At 38.4% G+C, this 14,239-nt stretch overlaps 2 protein-coding genes across 2 annotated transcripts in view; one reads left to right on the top strand and one right to left on the bottom strand.

The window, feature by feature from the left end:
- The window catches only part of KIN (Kin17 DNA and RNA binding protein), a 20,483-nt gene extending 19,516 nt beyond the window's left edge, over nucleotides 1-967 (top strand). The window contains exon 13 of the mRNA XM_004691231.2: nucleotides 633-967. Within this exon, the coding sequence (XP_004691288.1) occupies nucleotides 633-695 (63 nt within the window). The 3' untranslated portion in view covers nucleotides 696-967. The remainder of the gene's footprint in view (nucleotides 1-632) is intronic.
- A 5,068-nt stretch (nucleotides 968-6,035) lies between these two features.
- ITIH2 (inter-alpha-trypsin inhibitor heavy chain 2) overlaps nucleotides 6,036-14,239 on the bottom strand; it is a 32,577-nt gene continuing 24,373 nt past the window's right edge. The window contains exons 16-21 of the mRNA XM_004691098.2: nucleotides 13,581-13,715; nucleotides 11,588-11,701; nucleotides 10,965-11,163; nucleotides 10,278-10,450; nucleotides 9,151-9,262; nucleotides 6,036-7,449 (exon numbers count right to left, since the gene is read on the bottom strand). Of these exons, the coding sequence (XP_004691155.1) occupies nucleotides 7,302-7,449; nucleotides 9,151-9,262; nucleotides 10,278-10,450; nucleotides 10,965-11,163; nucleotides 11,588-11,701; nucleotides 13,581-13,715 (881 nt within the window). The 3' untranslated portion in view covers nucleotides 6,036-7,301. The remainder of the gene's footprint in view (nucleotides 7,450-9,150; nucleotides 9,263-10,277; nucleotides 10,451-10,964; nucleotides 11,164-11,587; nucleotides 11,702-13,580; nucleotides 13,716-14,239) is intronic.

Here is a 14,239-nt window from a genome sequence, read left to right as displayed (position 1 = left end):
GCCACCAGGGAGGGCCAGAGGTAACTTTTTTAATGTCTCTTTTTTTGTAAAGGATTTAAGGTAAAAGAGATCAATAAGGTAATTTATTTAAAGAAATCTGATATATAACTAAAATTGTTCACAGTCCTGATAGGTTTGTGAGTGAGACTCGTTTCTAAGGGATCATCCTTCCAACTCACAGCTCACCCATCTTCAGCAAAGTTTACATTGCTATGTTGCTGTGCTTTCCAGGCTAAGGGGGAGTGTGATGGATTACATGTGGAGAATAGTGTGGCCTAGCTGGGACATGGCACCTACCACTTTTGTTCACTGCCAGGGCAGGAGTTCCCTTCTGCAGCCACTCCTAGCCATCGCAGGAGCTAGGAAGTTTGACTGTTTACTCAGGAAATAGAGGAGGTGCCAAGCATTCCATAGTCCTGCCACAGTATCTAGTAATACACATTTCAAAGGTAATTGAAGAAAAGATGCCAGTTTGTAATATTTTCTTTTTAGTTCATAGACGTATAGACATATGGCAACCTTAGATATTTTAGGCTATGGAAGAGGCAAATTTGTATTGCTAAGTATATTGTCATTTTTCTGTCTTTAAGTACATGTGTACATTTAACCTCTTTTCTAATTTCAATTTGTAGGGCCCTTTGAAAGGACGCAGAGTTGAAGGAATTCAATATGAAGACATTTCTAAACTTGCCTGAGTTTGAAAGTTTGTTAACAACACATTAAAATCCTAAAGCATCAAATTGGTGTTCACCAAGATTTTGTGAGACTCTACTGTGTTAGGGTGTTTCTTTTGTATAAAATGAATGAATTTATTTAAATGTTACTGTATAGTTGTTTTCCTTAACCTACAGAGGAATCTAATAATGTGTCGTGTATCAAAATTATGTAATTTTGTTCTTGTTTTTTTTTTTTTTCTTTTTTATTGTTTCTTTGTTGTTTTTTAACCTTTCATTAAAAGAAAGTTATTGTAAAGTGTTTTATATAAGACATTTTAGAGCATCGAATTGCAGGAAACGCTTCATATATGTTAAATTTATATTTTCAGTACTGAAGTCACACAACTGAACTATAAATATATTTTAAAAGTTACACTGTAAATATAATAGCCTTACTGGGATATAATTCATATACCACTCAGTTTAACTATTTAAAGCATATGATTCATTGGTTTTTATTTTTTAAAGATCTATATATGCATACAAGAACTGGGGTACAAACCAGAGTTACAGGAGGGTGAAAGTATTTACCAGAGACAGACTGGGGAGCAGAGCAGGTAGATTGAAATACACTGTTGAGGGGAGCAGTGGGAAAGACAGGAGTGATCTTCCATGTCATGTGGGTCACTTCTGTGACCAGGGATCGAACTCCGTGCTTCAGTGTCTGTGGATAACTTTGCAGTGCTGCACTTCAACCCCTGCACTACCAGAGAGGCCAATTCAGTGTTTTTTAGCATAGTTACAGAACTGTGTGACCATCATGACTAATCTTAGAACATTTTCATTATCTTAGAAAACCTATATCCTTCATCACTCCATGTTCTCCCTCTCTCCCCAGCCCCTGGCAACCACTCATCTACTTTCCATATCTATAGATTCACCTACTCTGGACATTGCATGTGAGTGGAATCATACACTATCTGTACTTTATGACAGACTTCTTTCATATAGCATCATGTTTTCAAGATTAATCATATTGTTGGCTGTATCAGTATTTTCTTTTTGTTAGCAGTTAACACTCCATTGTGTGGATAGACCACATTATTTTTTCTTAATCCATTCATCAGGTGATGGACATTTTGCTGTTTCTGCTTTGACTATTATAAATAATGTAACTGTGAACACTTAGGTAGATTTTGTATGATCATATGCTTTCTGTTGCTAGGAGTGGAGTCACTGAGTAATAAGTGTAACTCAGTGTTAGATAACTATGTTCAACATTTTGAACAACTGCCAGAGATTCAGTGATGGACAACTTTATTAGAGCCTGATCTCTGACTTGTGTGCTGGCTCCCTTTTTAAGGTCTCTTACAACCACAAGATAACTGTCAACTTCTCCAGCTTTACATCTTACCCTTCATCACAGTTCAGACAACAGACCTGGAATTGAGTCCTATTAGTCCACATCTGGAAATCATTTTAAAGGATTAGATTATCGTAATTGGCTAATCTGGGGTCCTGTGCGAATCCTTGGACCTTCTCTCTCTCCAATGTAGAATGTGGAGTAAATTATACTCTGAGTTAAAGGGAGACTATGCTAGTAATTAGAAATAATAAAAGGCAGCATAGAAAATAGTCATAGGATGATGCTGGTAGCAGAGGACATTCTCTCAGGATGTTCTGAAATTAACAGAGTAGTAACATGGAAAGGACTGGTATTTGCAGTTGGGGCAGATTTTACATCGAACTTTGGCTCTTTATTCACTACTGTATAACCATAGGAAAGTGAATATTCTTGAATTTCGGTGTTTTTCATATCTATGTTGTCAGATACAATGTGTCCCTGCAGGGTGATTGTCGGAACTATAAAAGAATAAAATGTCAGAAAGTCCAGCACTTAGTATTTATGATTGGTAGTAAGCAGAAAAGGCAGCAGATGGAGCTACGCATTTGTAGCTTGGTCTTGTGTTAATCTGGCCTGAAGACTTAATGAAGAGAATGGTTTTCCCTATAGTAGTGAGATAAAACATGACAAGTTTCATATGCCTCCCTCAAATCCTTATATTTGCAATCAACTGCTTTTCTTCATAGGGAAAAAAAAAGTCTCATTCCTAGCTCTCATACTTAATTCTTCAATGTCTTTCTGAAATTAATAAAACAAAGTAACATAATTTAGCTTGAAATTGATTTTTTACAATTCTGAAGAACAGAAATGTGATTCTACACTAGAATTTTTTTATTCTAAATTCTTAGAAGTCAGTAGTGGTTAAGCAAAGTGATGGCAGATACCTACAATCAAATCTTATGCCGATGTACTTTATTTTAAAGCATCCTAAGCTATTCTTAAATAGACTTTTTTTTTTAAAAAAATATTTATTTGTGCATACAGAACTGGGGTACAGGCCAGAGGCTCAGGGATGGCGAGAGGCTTCACCAGAGACAGAGAGGGGAGCAGAACAGGCAGATCGACAAAGTACACTGCTGAGGGGAGCAGCCGGCGGGTCTGGAGAGGTCTGCCACACCATGTGGTCACCTCCAGGGTAGGCGGGAATCGAACTCATGCAGAAGTGGCTTTAGCTTCTCAGTGCAGTGCTTTAACCTGCTGCATCACCAGGGAGGGCCCTAAATAGACTTTTAATGCAATTACAGGTTCATGACAAAATTGAGCAGGAGGTACAAAGATTTTCCATAGAAGCCATTACTCCCTACCCCACAGCCTCCCCCACTATCAGCATTCCTCTTCCCCACCGCAGCAGAGTATTTGTTATAACTGGTGAACCTACAGTGATACGTCCATTATCATCCAAAGCCCATAGATTGCATTAGGTTCACCTTTAGTGTTGTTTGTTCTACTGGTGTGAACAGATTTATAATGAAACATATCTAACATTATAGCATATAGATTTATAATGAAACATATCTAACATAGCATATAGAATAACTTCACCAGCCTAGAAATCTGCATCCCACCTACTCATCCCTCCTCCCCACCCAATCCCAGACTTTTTTACTGCCTCCTAGTTTTGCCCTCTCCAGCAGGTCATATAATTGGAATTACGGCACGTCAAGTCTCTTCAGATTGACTTTACTAAGTGATAAACATTTGATTTTTCTCCATGTCTCATAGCTTGATAACATTTCTTTTTAGCAATGAATAATACTCCATTGTCTGAGTGTACACAGTTTATCCACCTACTGAAGATTTCTTGGTTGTATTCGAGTTTGGCAATTATGAATAAAGTTGCTATTAAAATACATGCATAGATTTTATTTTTCATACATCAGTTTTTAGCTCCTTTAGGTAAACACCAAAGGAGAGTGACAGTTGAACAAGTGGTGAGAGTATGTTTAGCTTTATAAGAAACTTTTTCATCAGAAACTGTCTACCAAAATGGTATCATTTTTTATTGCCACCAGCAATGAGTAAGAGTTCCTCTTGTTTCACTTCCTCATCAGCATTTGATGTTGTCAGTGTTTGGCATTTTGGCCCTTCTGATAGAAGTATTGTGATAGCTCATTTTAATTTGCAATCCCTAATGACATGATGCTGAGCCTTCTTTTTTTTTTTTTTTTTTTTTTTTAAATGCATACAAGAGCTGGGGTGCAGGCCAGAGATGCAGGAGGGAAGGAGTGAGACGATTCACCAGAGACAATTCACCAGAGACAGAGTGGGGAGCAGAATAGGCAGACAGACTGATATACACTGCTGATTTTATCAGGGGATGAAAGAGAGGAGGTGTGCTGCGCCATGTGGGTCAGCTCCCTGACTCGGGATTAAACTGGTGCTGTAGTCCTGAGACTTAAGCCTTTGTGGCACCAGGGAGGTCCCATGCTGAGCATTTTTTTCATGTTTGCTATCTGTTTATCTTTTGTGGGAAGATGTCTGTGTAAGTCTTTTGCCTATGTTTTAATTGGGTGGTTTGTTTCCTTTAATTGTTAAGTTTTAAATTATTTGTATGGTTGGATACCTATCAGGTATGTCTTTTGCAAATATTTTCGCTCAATCTATGCTTTCTGGAAAGTTTGGGATTGCTTGAGATTATCTCAAATCATTGGCATTGGTGTCTTGGGAAATTAAATTCCCTGAGTCTTCTTCATTAAGAATGCCATAATCCCATTGCCTTATTTGCTGCTTTTTCCTTGAATGCTTCTAATTTCTGTCCATTTTTGCTGACTTGAGTAAATGCATTCAATGAACATTTACTGAGTCTCCAGGGATTTAGCCTTTGCAGTAGGTGCTAGAGAAGTATGTATAAGAAGCAGGTATAGCCCCAAAATGAATGCTGTGGAGAAACATTCAATGAATTAGTTTCAAAATATTAAGTCAAGGAAAAGAAACTAATCTGAACTAGCTAATTAAGAATCTGTGCCGACTTGACTAGGCCTCATTAATCGACTATTAACTGAAACTAGCATACCCCTTAGTTTCACTTTTGGTTAAAAGGGAGTCACAGAATTAGGGCCTTCCTGATGGTACAGGGGTTAAAGTCTTAGAGCTATCAAGCTACAGCCAACTATTGATATTTCAGAAAAAGTCACCCATTAGAGGTGAAAAAAATGTTGAGAAAAGAATAACAACTCTAATTCTTAAAACATAAATAATTTTACCCATAGGTAATTTTTATTTTGACCTATCTGGTCCTGGAGTCACTTCATTCTCTTCTGATTGGAATAAGACTGAAAAGCAGATGCTACTTTTATGTTAAGTAATCCTTTAAAGTATGTGGAATGATTTGCATAAACCCTTGTACCAGTAGATACTAAAATAACTCTTGATTCACAGTTCACTTTTGATACACACTGACACACTCTTAAATCTTTTTTTAAAAATTCATTTCTTTGAACTGCCAGTTTTCCAACTCTTAAGAAAATGTTTAATTTTCAGTAATTTAAAAACTCAAGTATAAACAGATGACAGCGATATGATCTGAGTATGTTTATTCTCAAACATAGACTCATTTTTCCTGAATAAATAAATATATATATATTTAATTGGTTTAATGGATTATGTTGAGAGTGATGCATGGGAAAAGCTTTGAAGGTAGGCTACATAAGTCCTAAAGATGATTTATATAAAAAATACCAGCTCTGTAATATCCCAGCTAAGATTTAGATTGGATATCACCACTATATACAGAATTAAATATTGATCAATTACTAATGTGTTGCAGGATGCTCCAGAGAATAAAGAAGCATAATACAAGTAGTTGTAGTGTTTTTCAACATCACAGAAAGCTAATACTTTCAGAAACTAAATGGACATGGTGGAATAGTTCTTTGCTTGCCAGCGATTCCCATTAGTTTGGTTCCTTCATTTCAAATTCAAAATTGATTATTCCTTTTTAATTCAAAATTATATATAGAAAACATTTCTGGCTTCAGGTATGTATACAAACAAAATAAAATTTTTATAGGCAAAGAATTTTGAAAACACCAGCTATTAATAAAAGCTTTGATAATTGTAATGAGTTTAATTTTAAATCTAGTTTCTTTTGATGTTACTCTTGCTCCCAACTCCAAAGTTGTTCATGGCTTTTAAAACTACTGAAGTACTAAGAATCAAACTAAACTTACATACTTGAAAGTAGAAGTTGTAAAGTTTAAATTTTCACCAAGGAGCAGTAACAGTACAAATAACAAAGGGTGCCCGGAGCCTCCCCCAGGAGCTAAGGGTGTAAGGTAGAACCCAACCCTGAACAGGATGCCTTTTGTAGTACACACCATGCATAAACCCACATTTACTGAGGAACACTTGAGACAAACCAAAAAACCTCATGTGCACAGCTCTGGGATGTTGGAGGAAACCAGAATTCCAAGACAAAAAGCCCAGCAGACTTGGGGAGAACGTGCAGATCCGAATGGATGGTAGTATGGTAGAGAATCAGTATTTTTCTCATCAACATAATGAAACATTGTTGAACAAATTGAGGTTGTTCATGGGCAAGCTATGCATATAATTATATATATGTATATGTCTCCTATTGGTTCTGTTTCTTTGGTGAACTCTGCCCAATGAGGGCCTTCAAGGCCAATGTCATGGGTAGAATCTTGACGACACATACTGGGCCATTATAGGTACTGGGGCAAGGCTGTCCTGCCTGAGGGTGACAGGCTGTGTGTGTGTGCACGCGCGCGTGTGTGTATAGTGTGTACAGCTCTGAAACGATTGAGATCAAGTAATGTCCTCTATTTTTATTTCATGTTCACCAAATCACCTTTTCTTTTTTTGAGGAAAAGGACAGTGGTTGAATTGGTTGACAAATGAGGAGGACCAGATAACCTTTTCTTAATTGAATTTCCCCAAGTAACCAACATAAAAATGTACATAATCTATAAGGCTGAGGACCGGACTCTCAGCAATAGTGAAATCATTATGGTAAATGCCAAATTCAGGGTTCTGTCAGGATGCCACCTTGACTGTCGAAAGTAGTTTTCCTTTGCATTGCTTCGATGAACATACTTTAGCATCTGAAAACAGCAAAACCCTAAAATGTCTTTGCAATATTTATTTTTCTCAGATGTGTTAACAAGATCTATGAACCACCATGATAGCTGGTTTTTAATTACTTGAACTGAAGAATGATTATAAAAGCGGCAGGGAAAGATACGTATATTTATACACATAATTTCCAGACATGTAAACCTTTAGGGCCATTGGAGGAAGCTATAGAGCTGAGGCACAAAATAATCCTTGTAATGTCCATCGATGAAACCTTTTCCACTATTGTGCACAAACCAACAGGGGACATCTGTTCCAAACACAATGTCCGTTCGGTAGTCTTTCTGTAAGCCTCTGCAGAGAAAACGGGGTGCATGGTTACCGCAAAGACCAGGGCAGGGCACATCTAGAATGGAGATTCAGTCTCCCCTGCAGGACTTTGTGCCTCTTCTCATACTGCATCTGTCCACTTCTACCACCCCACCCCCCAAGTTGTAGGGAACATCAGAGGATAGAATATAAACAGTGTGTCTTTAGATAATTCAAATTGACCCCATAGCGGACTTTTCTAGCAAAGAAAGTTCTAGCAAATGAACTTTCAAATAGAAACAAGATGGGTACAAAAGTACAAGGTGCCATGGGCTCACTTCATATGTTACTGGAAGAATGAACCTGAAATGCTTCTCACCTTCACTTCAGGGGTATTTTTTTTTTAAATAATAGTTTATTTTTACATCATTTTGTGCATTTTTCCATCTCAGTTGTAATCCTCTTGGGCTTCCCATCACTAAATTACCCATGTGCCAGGGTGAGTATTTTTATTTAAAGGTGATGTTACCTGCTTTTGAGAAATTTATATCTTTCTTGAAAAGTTATATGTCATAGTGCCATTAATGAGCCTTAAATATACGTGTATATTATATTAATTTTAAATATGTGTGTGCATATAATCACATATAAGTGCCAGTTTTATGAACCATATGTATAAATATATATAATTTTATATATCAGATATCTAGTTATATATCTACTGCTGTGTGTATATATACATGTACACACATACACATGAATAAAATTGGGCAAGTCCCATAGTCAGTTTTAGTTATGCATCATGGGATGCTTGTGGTAGACGAAAATAAGACCGAGAGGTACCTTTTATTATTAGAGTATGGTAGGTGCACTTTTACTAACCTCACCATAGTATTTTCACCATTATTAACCGGTATTCACCATTTCTTCTACAAATCATGTTTACTGATGCATATTGGCAGTTCAGGTATCTTTAGTAGCCCTATTATTAGTCAAACGGCTAGGAATCTATTATTTTAGCTCACAAACCTATTTTGGGGATGGTAGCTATTACTATAATTTTAAGGCCTAGTGATTATTATAATTTATGACTTAAGTGTGTGAAAGTCAGTGACATTATGTGCAAATGGAGTTATTTCAAATAAAATTTTCTGCTTTGTGAAAACTTTCATGTGATACCAACTTAAGCACAGGTAAGACATTTGTAAAAGACAGGGAAAACAACTCCAGAATTTTAAGATTTTATACTCAGAATTCTTTACAAATGTCTAAGTTCTCACTTCAAAATAAAGCTCATGGATGTCTTGTATAAGAAAAGCTACAGAAAAATACATTCAGTAGATTCATAGACCAAAGTGTACTCTGTAGATTCAGATTCAGAAAGAAGGCTCCAACCTCATGCACAAAAATACACTCATTCTCTAGTTCTGTGGCCCAAAGTATTATTGATTTCCTTTTTCAGTCAGCTTTCCAATACCCAACATGGGAACCATAGGGCTTGTAAGGTGTGAAGGTGAGGACAAGGGGTTAATGAGTGAGCATTTTATGTATGTATCTTCTAATAATTACTTGGATTTAAGGTGGTTTCTCTGTGGTGTCCCTATGCAAATGTCACAAGTGTGTCTATCCCTGATGTCATTTGACATAGGTAATGTTAAAATAGCTTGTCTTACTCTTGTAGCTTTTGCAGCTATGTGAGTCCACGCTAACCAGAGTCTTGTCTTGACTTACTCATCTGAGCCTTACCTGGTGACGATCACCTTGTGTCCTTTCACCTCCATGCTCGCCTCTGGCTTTGCAGGGTCCTTTCCAGGTCGCTCATTAAAGATACGTATCTTTGGTTCATGCATAAACTGGCCTAGTGAAACAAGGTAGATATTTATTTACATGAAACCTAATGGCTAATAACAAGACAGTGGTAATTTGATCCTAGCTACAGTTGAGCTTTCCCTCCAGAATTCAAAAGTAGAGTGATGTATTGAGAGGGAAAAGGACACAGTATGGGCTCTTGCTAAGAGCTAATCTGTCTGCTTATCCCTGGTCAGTTACACATAAGGCTGACTTAGTGGGCCAGAAGTAAAATCGAACACCCTGATGGCAAAATCATAGAGATAAACCTTAAACAAGGCATATGATGTCATGCTTACATTGAAACCATTCTTTCTCTTTTTAAACTGTTTATTGAGGTAACATTGGTTTATAGCACTGTTTTATGTTTTCAGGGTTTAGGTTTGCACTTCTACAAATGTACATTATCCATCATGTCCACCCCTAAGGCACCAATAATCCGGAACCATTCTTTATATACTAGCGAAAGATAGCCTAGATACTCTGCTTTCACAGATTCCCTAAGCCAGTTCTGAGTTAGGAAAAAAACCAGTTTTTTCTGAGAGGAAAAAATCTCCAACATAAGATGTATCTGTATTCTCTCTTAACTTGCCTAGTTCGTGTTGATGAAATGTAGGTTCTGGGAAAACTCATCTGCAACAGCAAATGGTCCCAGCTGGAGCATAATGGGTGGTATTAATCATGTTTTTTATTTCAGTATGACATACTGTTCCAGGATCTTAAAAAGCCTTTCTGGCTAGGGAGAAACTGGCCCCCCAGAACTACCCAAAAACAGCACAGGACTCGGCCTGGAGCCTTTGGCCTACTAACCAGCCAACCAGAGCCAGGATCCCTCTATCTGCTGTCAAACCTACAAAAATCATTCCAGAACCAGCTCCCTAGCAACTAGAGGGCAGCCCGTAGCCCACAAAAATGACTGAGGCCAGTCAACTCTCTTCTGACCTAACATGGGCCCCCCTGGCATATCATTCCTGGTGGTTCAAGCCCTGGAATGATTTCACACATGCTGGACAGCCAACTTTTACCTATGAGTCCATGTGCATTAGGTGAAAACTTATTTGTGGGAGGAATGTAGATCCCCAGAAAGTCTACATTGATTGGATGCTTCTTCCAAACACGATGAAGTAAAATGGAGAAGGACATTTCTTTAGCCAGGGTGATAGTCACACTTTTCTCCTTCTTCACTGAAACAAGCACCCTAGTGAGAGAGTCAAAATGCAATGAAGGATTCCAGAACACACACCATTTAGAAAGTCATTCCTGCCACTGCTATTTTGGGCTCTCTCTTCCTTTGATATAATCCCACTGTCAGCTAAGACCTTTATAATGTTCTTGTTACAAAATGGGTTTCACTGCCTAGCTCTAAAATACTGACAATTTCACGGCTTGTATATAAATAATGGAAGATATGGACAGGAAAGTATTCCATGGAAGACAAAATGATGGTGTTGCTGAGCACAGTGATAGCTGGCTGTGGGTTTCAGTTGCTATGTTCACGCCAATTCCCATGCTTGTTGAGGTCTTCCTATCTGCAGCTCCTGGCCCACATGTTCTGTGGCCAGGGTAAGGGATGTAGGAGCCCAAAACATTTCTGAACCTCAACTTCTTCAACATTTAAAATGGTGATTTTTAAGGTCTATGTGTAGTCACTGAGACCTGGATTTATCACATGTATCAGAGGCAGACTTGAATTCAGGTGTGAAAATACTTGCCTCTGAAAAAGGACACGAGCAGTGTCAGCCCAAGACAGTATGGACACTCGAGGGCCATGGCTCAGGGTGATGGTCTTGGTGCTGATTTCTATTTTCATGTCTTCGCTTCGGAAATAAAATCCCAGTTTTCCAAAATAGGTTCTTAGTTTTTCATTCTCAGGTTTCTTGGCACCAACGAGCTGACCATTGATCAAAATCCCTACAGGGAAAAAGAGGTTTTTTGCTCATGTGAACCTTTGTTTTTTTCATGGGTGGGCATCATAATTTAAAGTTATAAAACCTGATAATAGGAGAAAATTGTTCAATATTTTGCATTAGGACTTGCATAAAATTTTTTCCTTTGTAGCTTTTTCTTACTTTAAAACCTAATAAATATGCTTTATTATAGTTTAAATTAATCATATCACAATGATCTACTAGTTCATACTCAGAAAATATTTTATCTGGAATGGTCACTTAGGAATAAGTGATTCATTTCCCACTAATTATCAGAGCTTGACAAATATAAGGCCTCTATTAATATTAACACTGACTTTGGTCAAGATGAGAAACAAATGCCAGGCAGTGACATGAAGCATAACAGAGATTTCATTGTCTAGTTCATACGTATTTTTTTGTTTTACCTGATTCTGGATCAGAAACAAGGTTGAGGATTTTTCCAGGTTCTGAATCAATATTGAAACAAATATTTTTTTGACTTTTTGGTAGGAAAATGATGAAGTGTGGATCATTTTCAACTGGAAAATATACAAAGGAGTTTTAAAAAATCATAAAAGGAAGATGGTTTAAACAGTACATTTAATTTGTTGGGCTTGTGCTGCATGCTAGGTCCTGTTTCTAGGCACAGGAGCCCAGTGGCCCACACCCTTTGTCTCTCCTCATAGAACTTCCATCAGAGCTTTGCATTATTTTACAAATACAGTGGCTACTTCTTCTGGAGCTACTACATCTGTTAATAGGCTCTAGAAAAAATAAGAATGACAAGAGGAATAAGAGCCATTTGCTATATATATGCATATATGTACTATGTATGTAGACATATACAGTGAATGTATGAATGTATAGCTTAAAAGAGGTATCACAAGTAAGTAAGCAGATGAGCAAACAATCTCACAAAAATAACACATAGTTATACAGGAAATAATATCAAAGTGTTTTTGATTGTGATAGCTCTGCAATAGAGCAAACCAGCAGGGTGAGAGTGAGAGTGAAACTGGGATGACCTGATTGGTAGGTACTCACCGACACTTCAAAATGCAGGACACAACCCCAAAACAGACATCCAGTGAGAAACAATAATTACAGGATTTATTTACATAGGGAACGAGAAAAGAGAGAGCGAGCGAGAGAGAGAATTTACAGGCTAGCCATGTGACCAGGTGCCACCTGTCCATCCCCAGACAGCTTCTGCTGATGGCTTCTCTACAGACCCTTTCTCCACAGCCATTTAAACTTCCCAAAGCCCCAGCTCCACACCTATTTCCCACCAGCCTCTTTCCTTCAGAGGGTAGAATCTGGAAAGCCTCACCTTTTATCAGGTTGACTACAAGAACCACCCACTGGCTCAGTGGTTGCTCCACACTGTTTCTCTTACAGATCCTAATCTTTAATAATAGCTGCTTATTGAGACAACTCTGTCACTCAATAAGACCACTTGCGCCTCCCTGGTGGCCCATGCACATCACTATCAAGCTTATCCTCAGCCACTGTAGCACAAGTTCCATCCCCAGCCAGGGAGCTGACCCACATGGTACAGCAGACCTCTGTCACCTGGTGCTCCCCTCAGCAGTGTATTTCAGTCAAGCTGCCTGTTCTCCCCACTCTGTTTCTAATGAGCCCTCTCACCCCCCACACCTTTGGCCTATACCCCAGTTATTGAATGCATAAATAAATCTTTTTTTTTTTAAAAAAGATAGTTTTACAACCTTGCTATCTAATCAACAAACTGGCTATGTAAGAGTCATGATCCTATTTCCAATGCAGAAGAAATGAAGTGCAGAAAAAGTCAGTAATCTTCTTCAGTCCACATAAGTGCTATGGGCAGTCTCCAAAAAGAATGCTCTTCCCACTGGCCCACTCTATTCAAAAGTGGCAACTCTTGCATTTCAGAGGGCTCATCTCACACCACTGGAAACAGCACTATGGAATGAACTGCTGGTTCTATTCCATCCACACGTTGAGGTTCCAAATACCTAAATGATGGAATTTGAAGATGGGCCATTTAGGAGGTAAACAGGGCTGAACAAGGTCATGAGGGGCAGACCTCCAGCTGGGATTGTGTTCTTATAAGAAGAGACCAGATACCATCACTCTCTCCCTGCATTTACAAAGAGATCATATGAAATCACAGGAAGATGGAAGTAGCCAACAAACCAAGAATATAAAGTATACTTTGACAGCATCTTGATCTTCTAGCTCCCAGAACAATGAGAAAGAAATGCCTGTTGTTTAAGCCATTCAGTTTATGGTATTTTGTTTCAGTAGTCTGGACTTACTTTCTTTCAATGGAAGTCAAAGATGCCTAGATGCATTGATTCACTAACTTGTACAAATGCTCCACAAGAGTGTGAGCCGATGGAGACCTGGGGTGTGAAGGCAGTGTCAAAGGTCTTTTACCTCTCATCACATGTGGAGGAGTCATCTCAAGCACAGGAGCGCTTTGTGCAGGCATTGGGGCCATTGGCATTGGTGAAGGGTTGACCCAAGATGGGACTGAACTTGGAGCAACTTTGCTGCCATAATATAGGGCACCTGTGTGGGCAAATCAGTATCTATTAGTTTCCAGGTTTACTTTTCTGTGGAAGTTGTTTACAAGTTCAAGAATCTGTTCTATGCTTAACCCACAAAGGTTCTTTACTAAGATTTTCTCCTCTTTTTATTGCAGAGTTTTCTCTCTTCTGCTTTCCTCTGTCATTCTGCTATGTGGGCCTGCGGTAGGCCTCTGCAGACTCTGAACCCTGCATGAAGGTCTCAAGTAGCAGAGAACACCTCACAGAGGTTGGGGGAAGTCCCTATAGAGGCCAGGATGCTGTGTCCTATCTATATACTCTGGGAAAGTCCTGGATTACAGTCCAACATCTTCCTGTATCTAATCCTAGTTACTCACCAAACTCTGCAATGTTATTTCTCAATGAGGTTCACCCATTAATTACAAAAAGTTCACTTTGTTTTCTGATATCCAGTTGTGTCTTTGAGAAACTCATGCTGATAGCCCAGAGAGAGTTTCTCCCTGGAAAATTTAGCTGTGAGGTTATTGTAACTGGGATGTCAGAAAT

The sequence above is a fragment of the Condylura cristata genome, unplaced genomic scaffold, assembly GCF_000260355.1.
Source record: "Condylura cristata isolate star-nosed mole 26May11 unplaced genomic scaffold, ConCri1.0 scaffold00030, whole genome shotgun sequence".
Lineage (NCBI taxonomy): Eukaryota > Metazoa > Chordata > Mammalia > Eulipotyphla > Talpidae > Condylura > Condylura cristata.
This window is presented reverse-complemented; position numbering and strand designations above follow the sequence as displayed.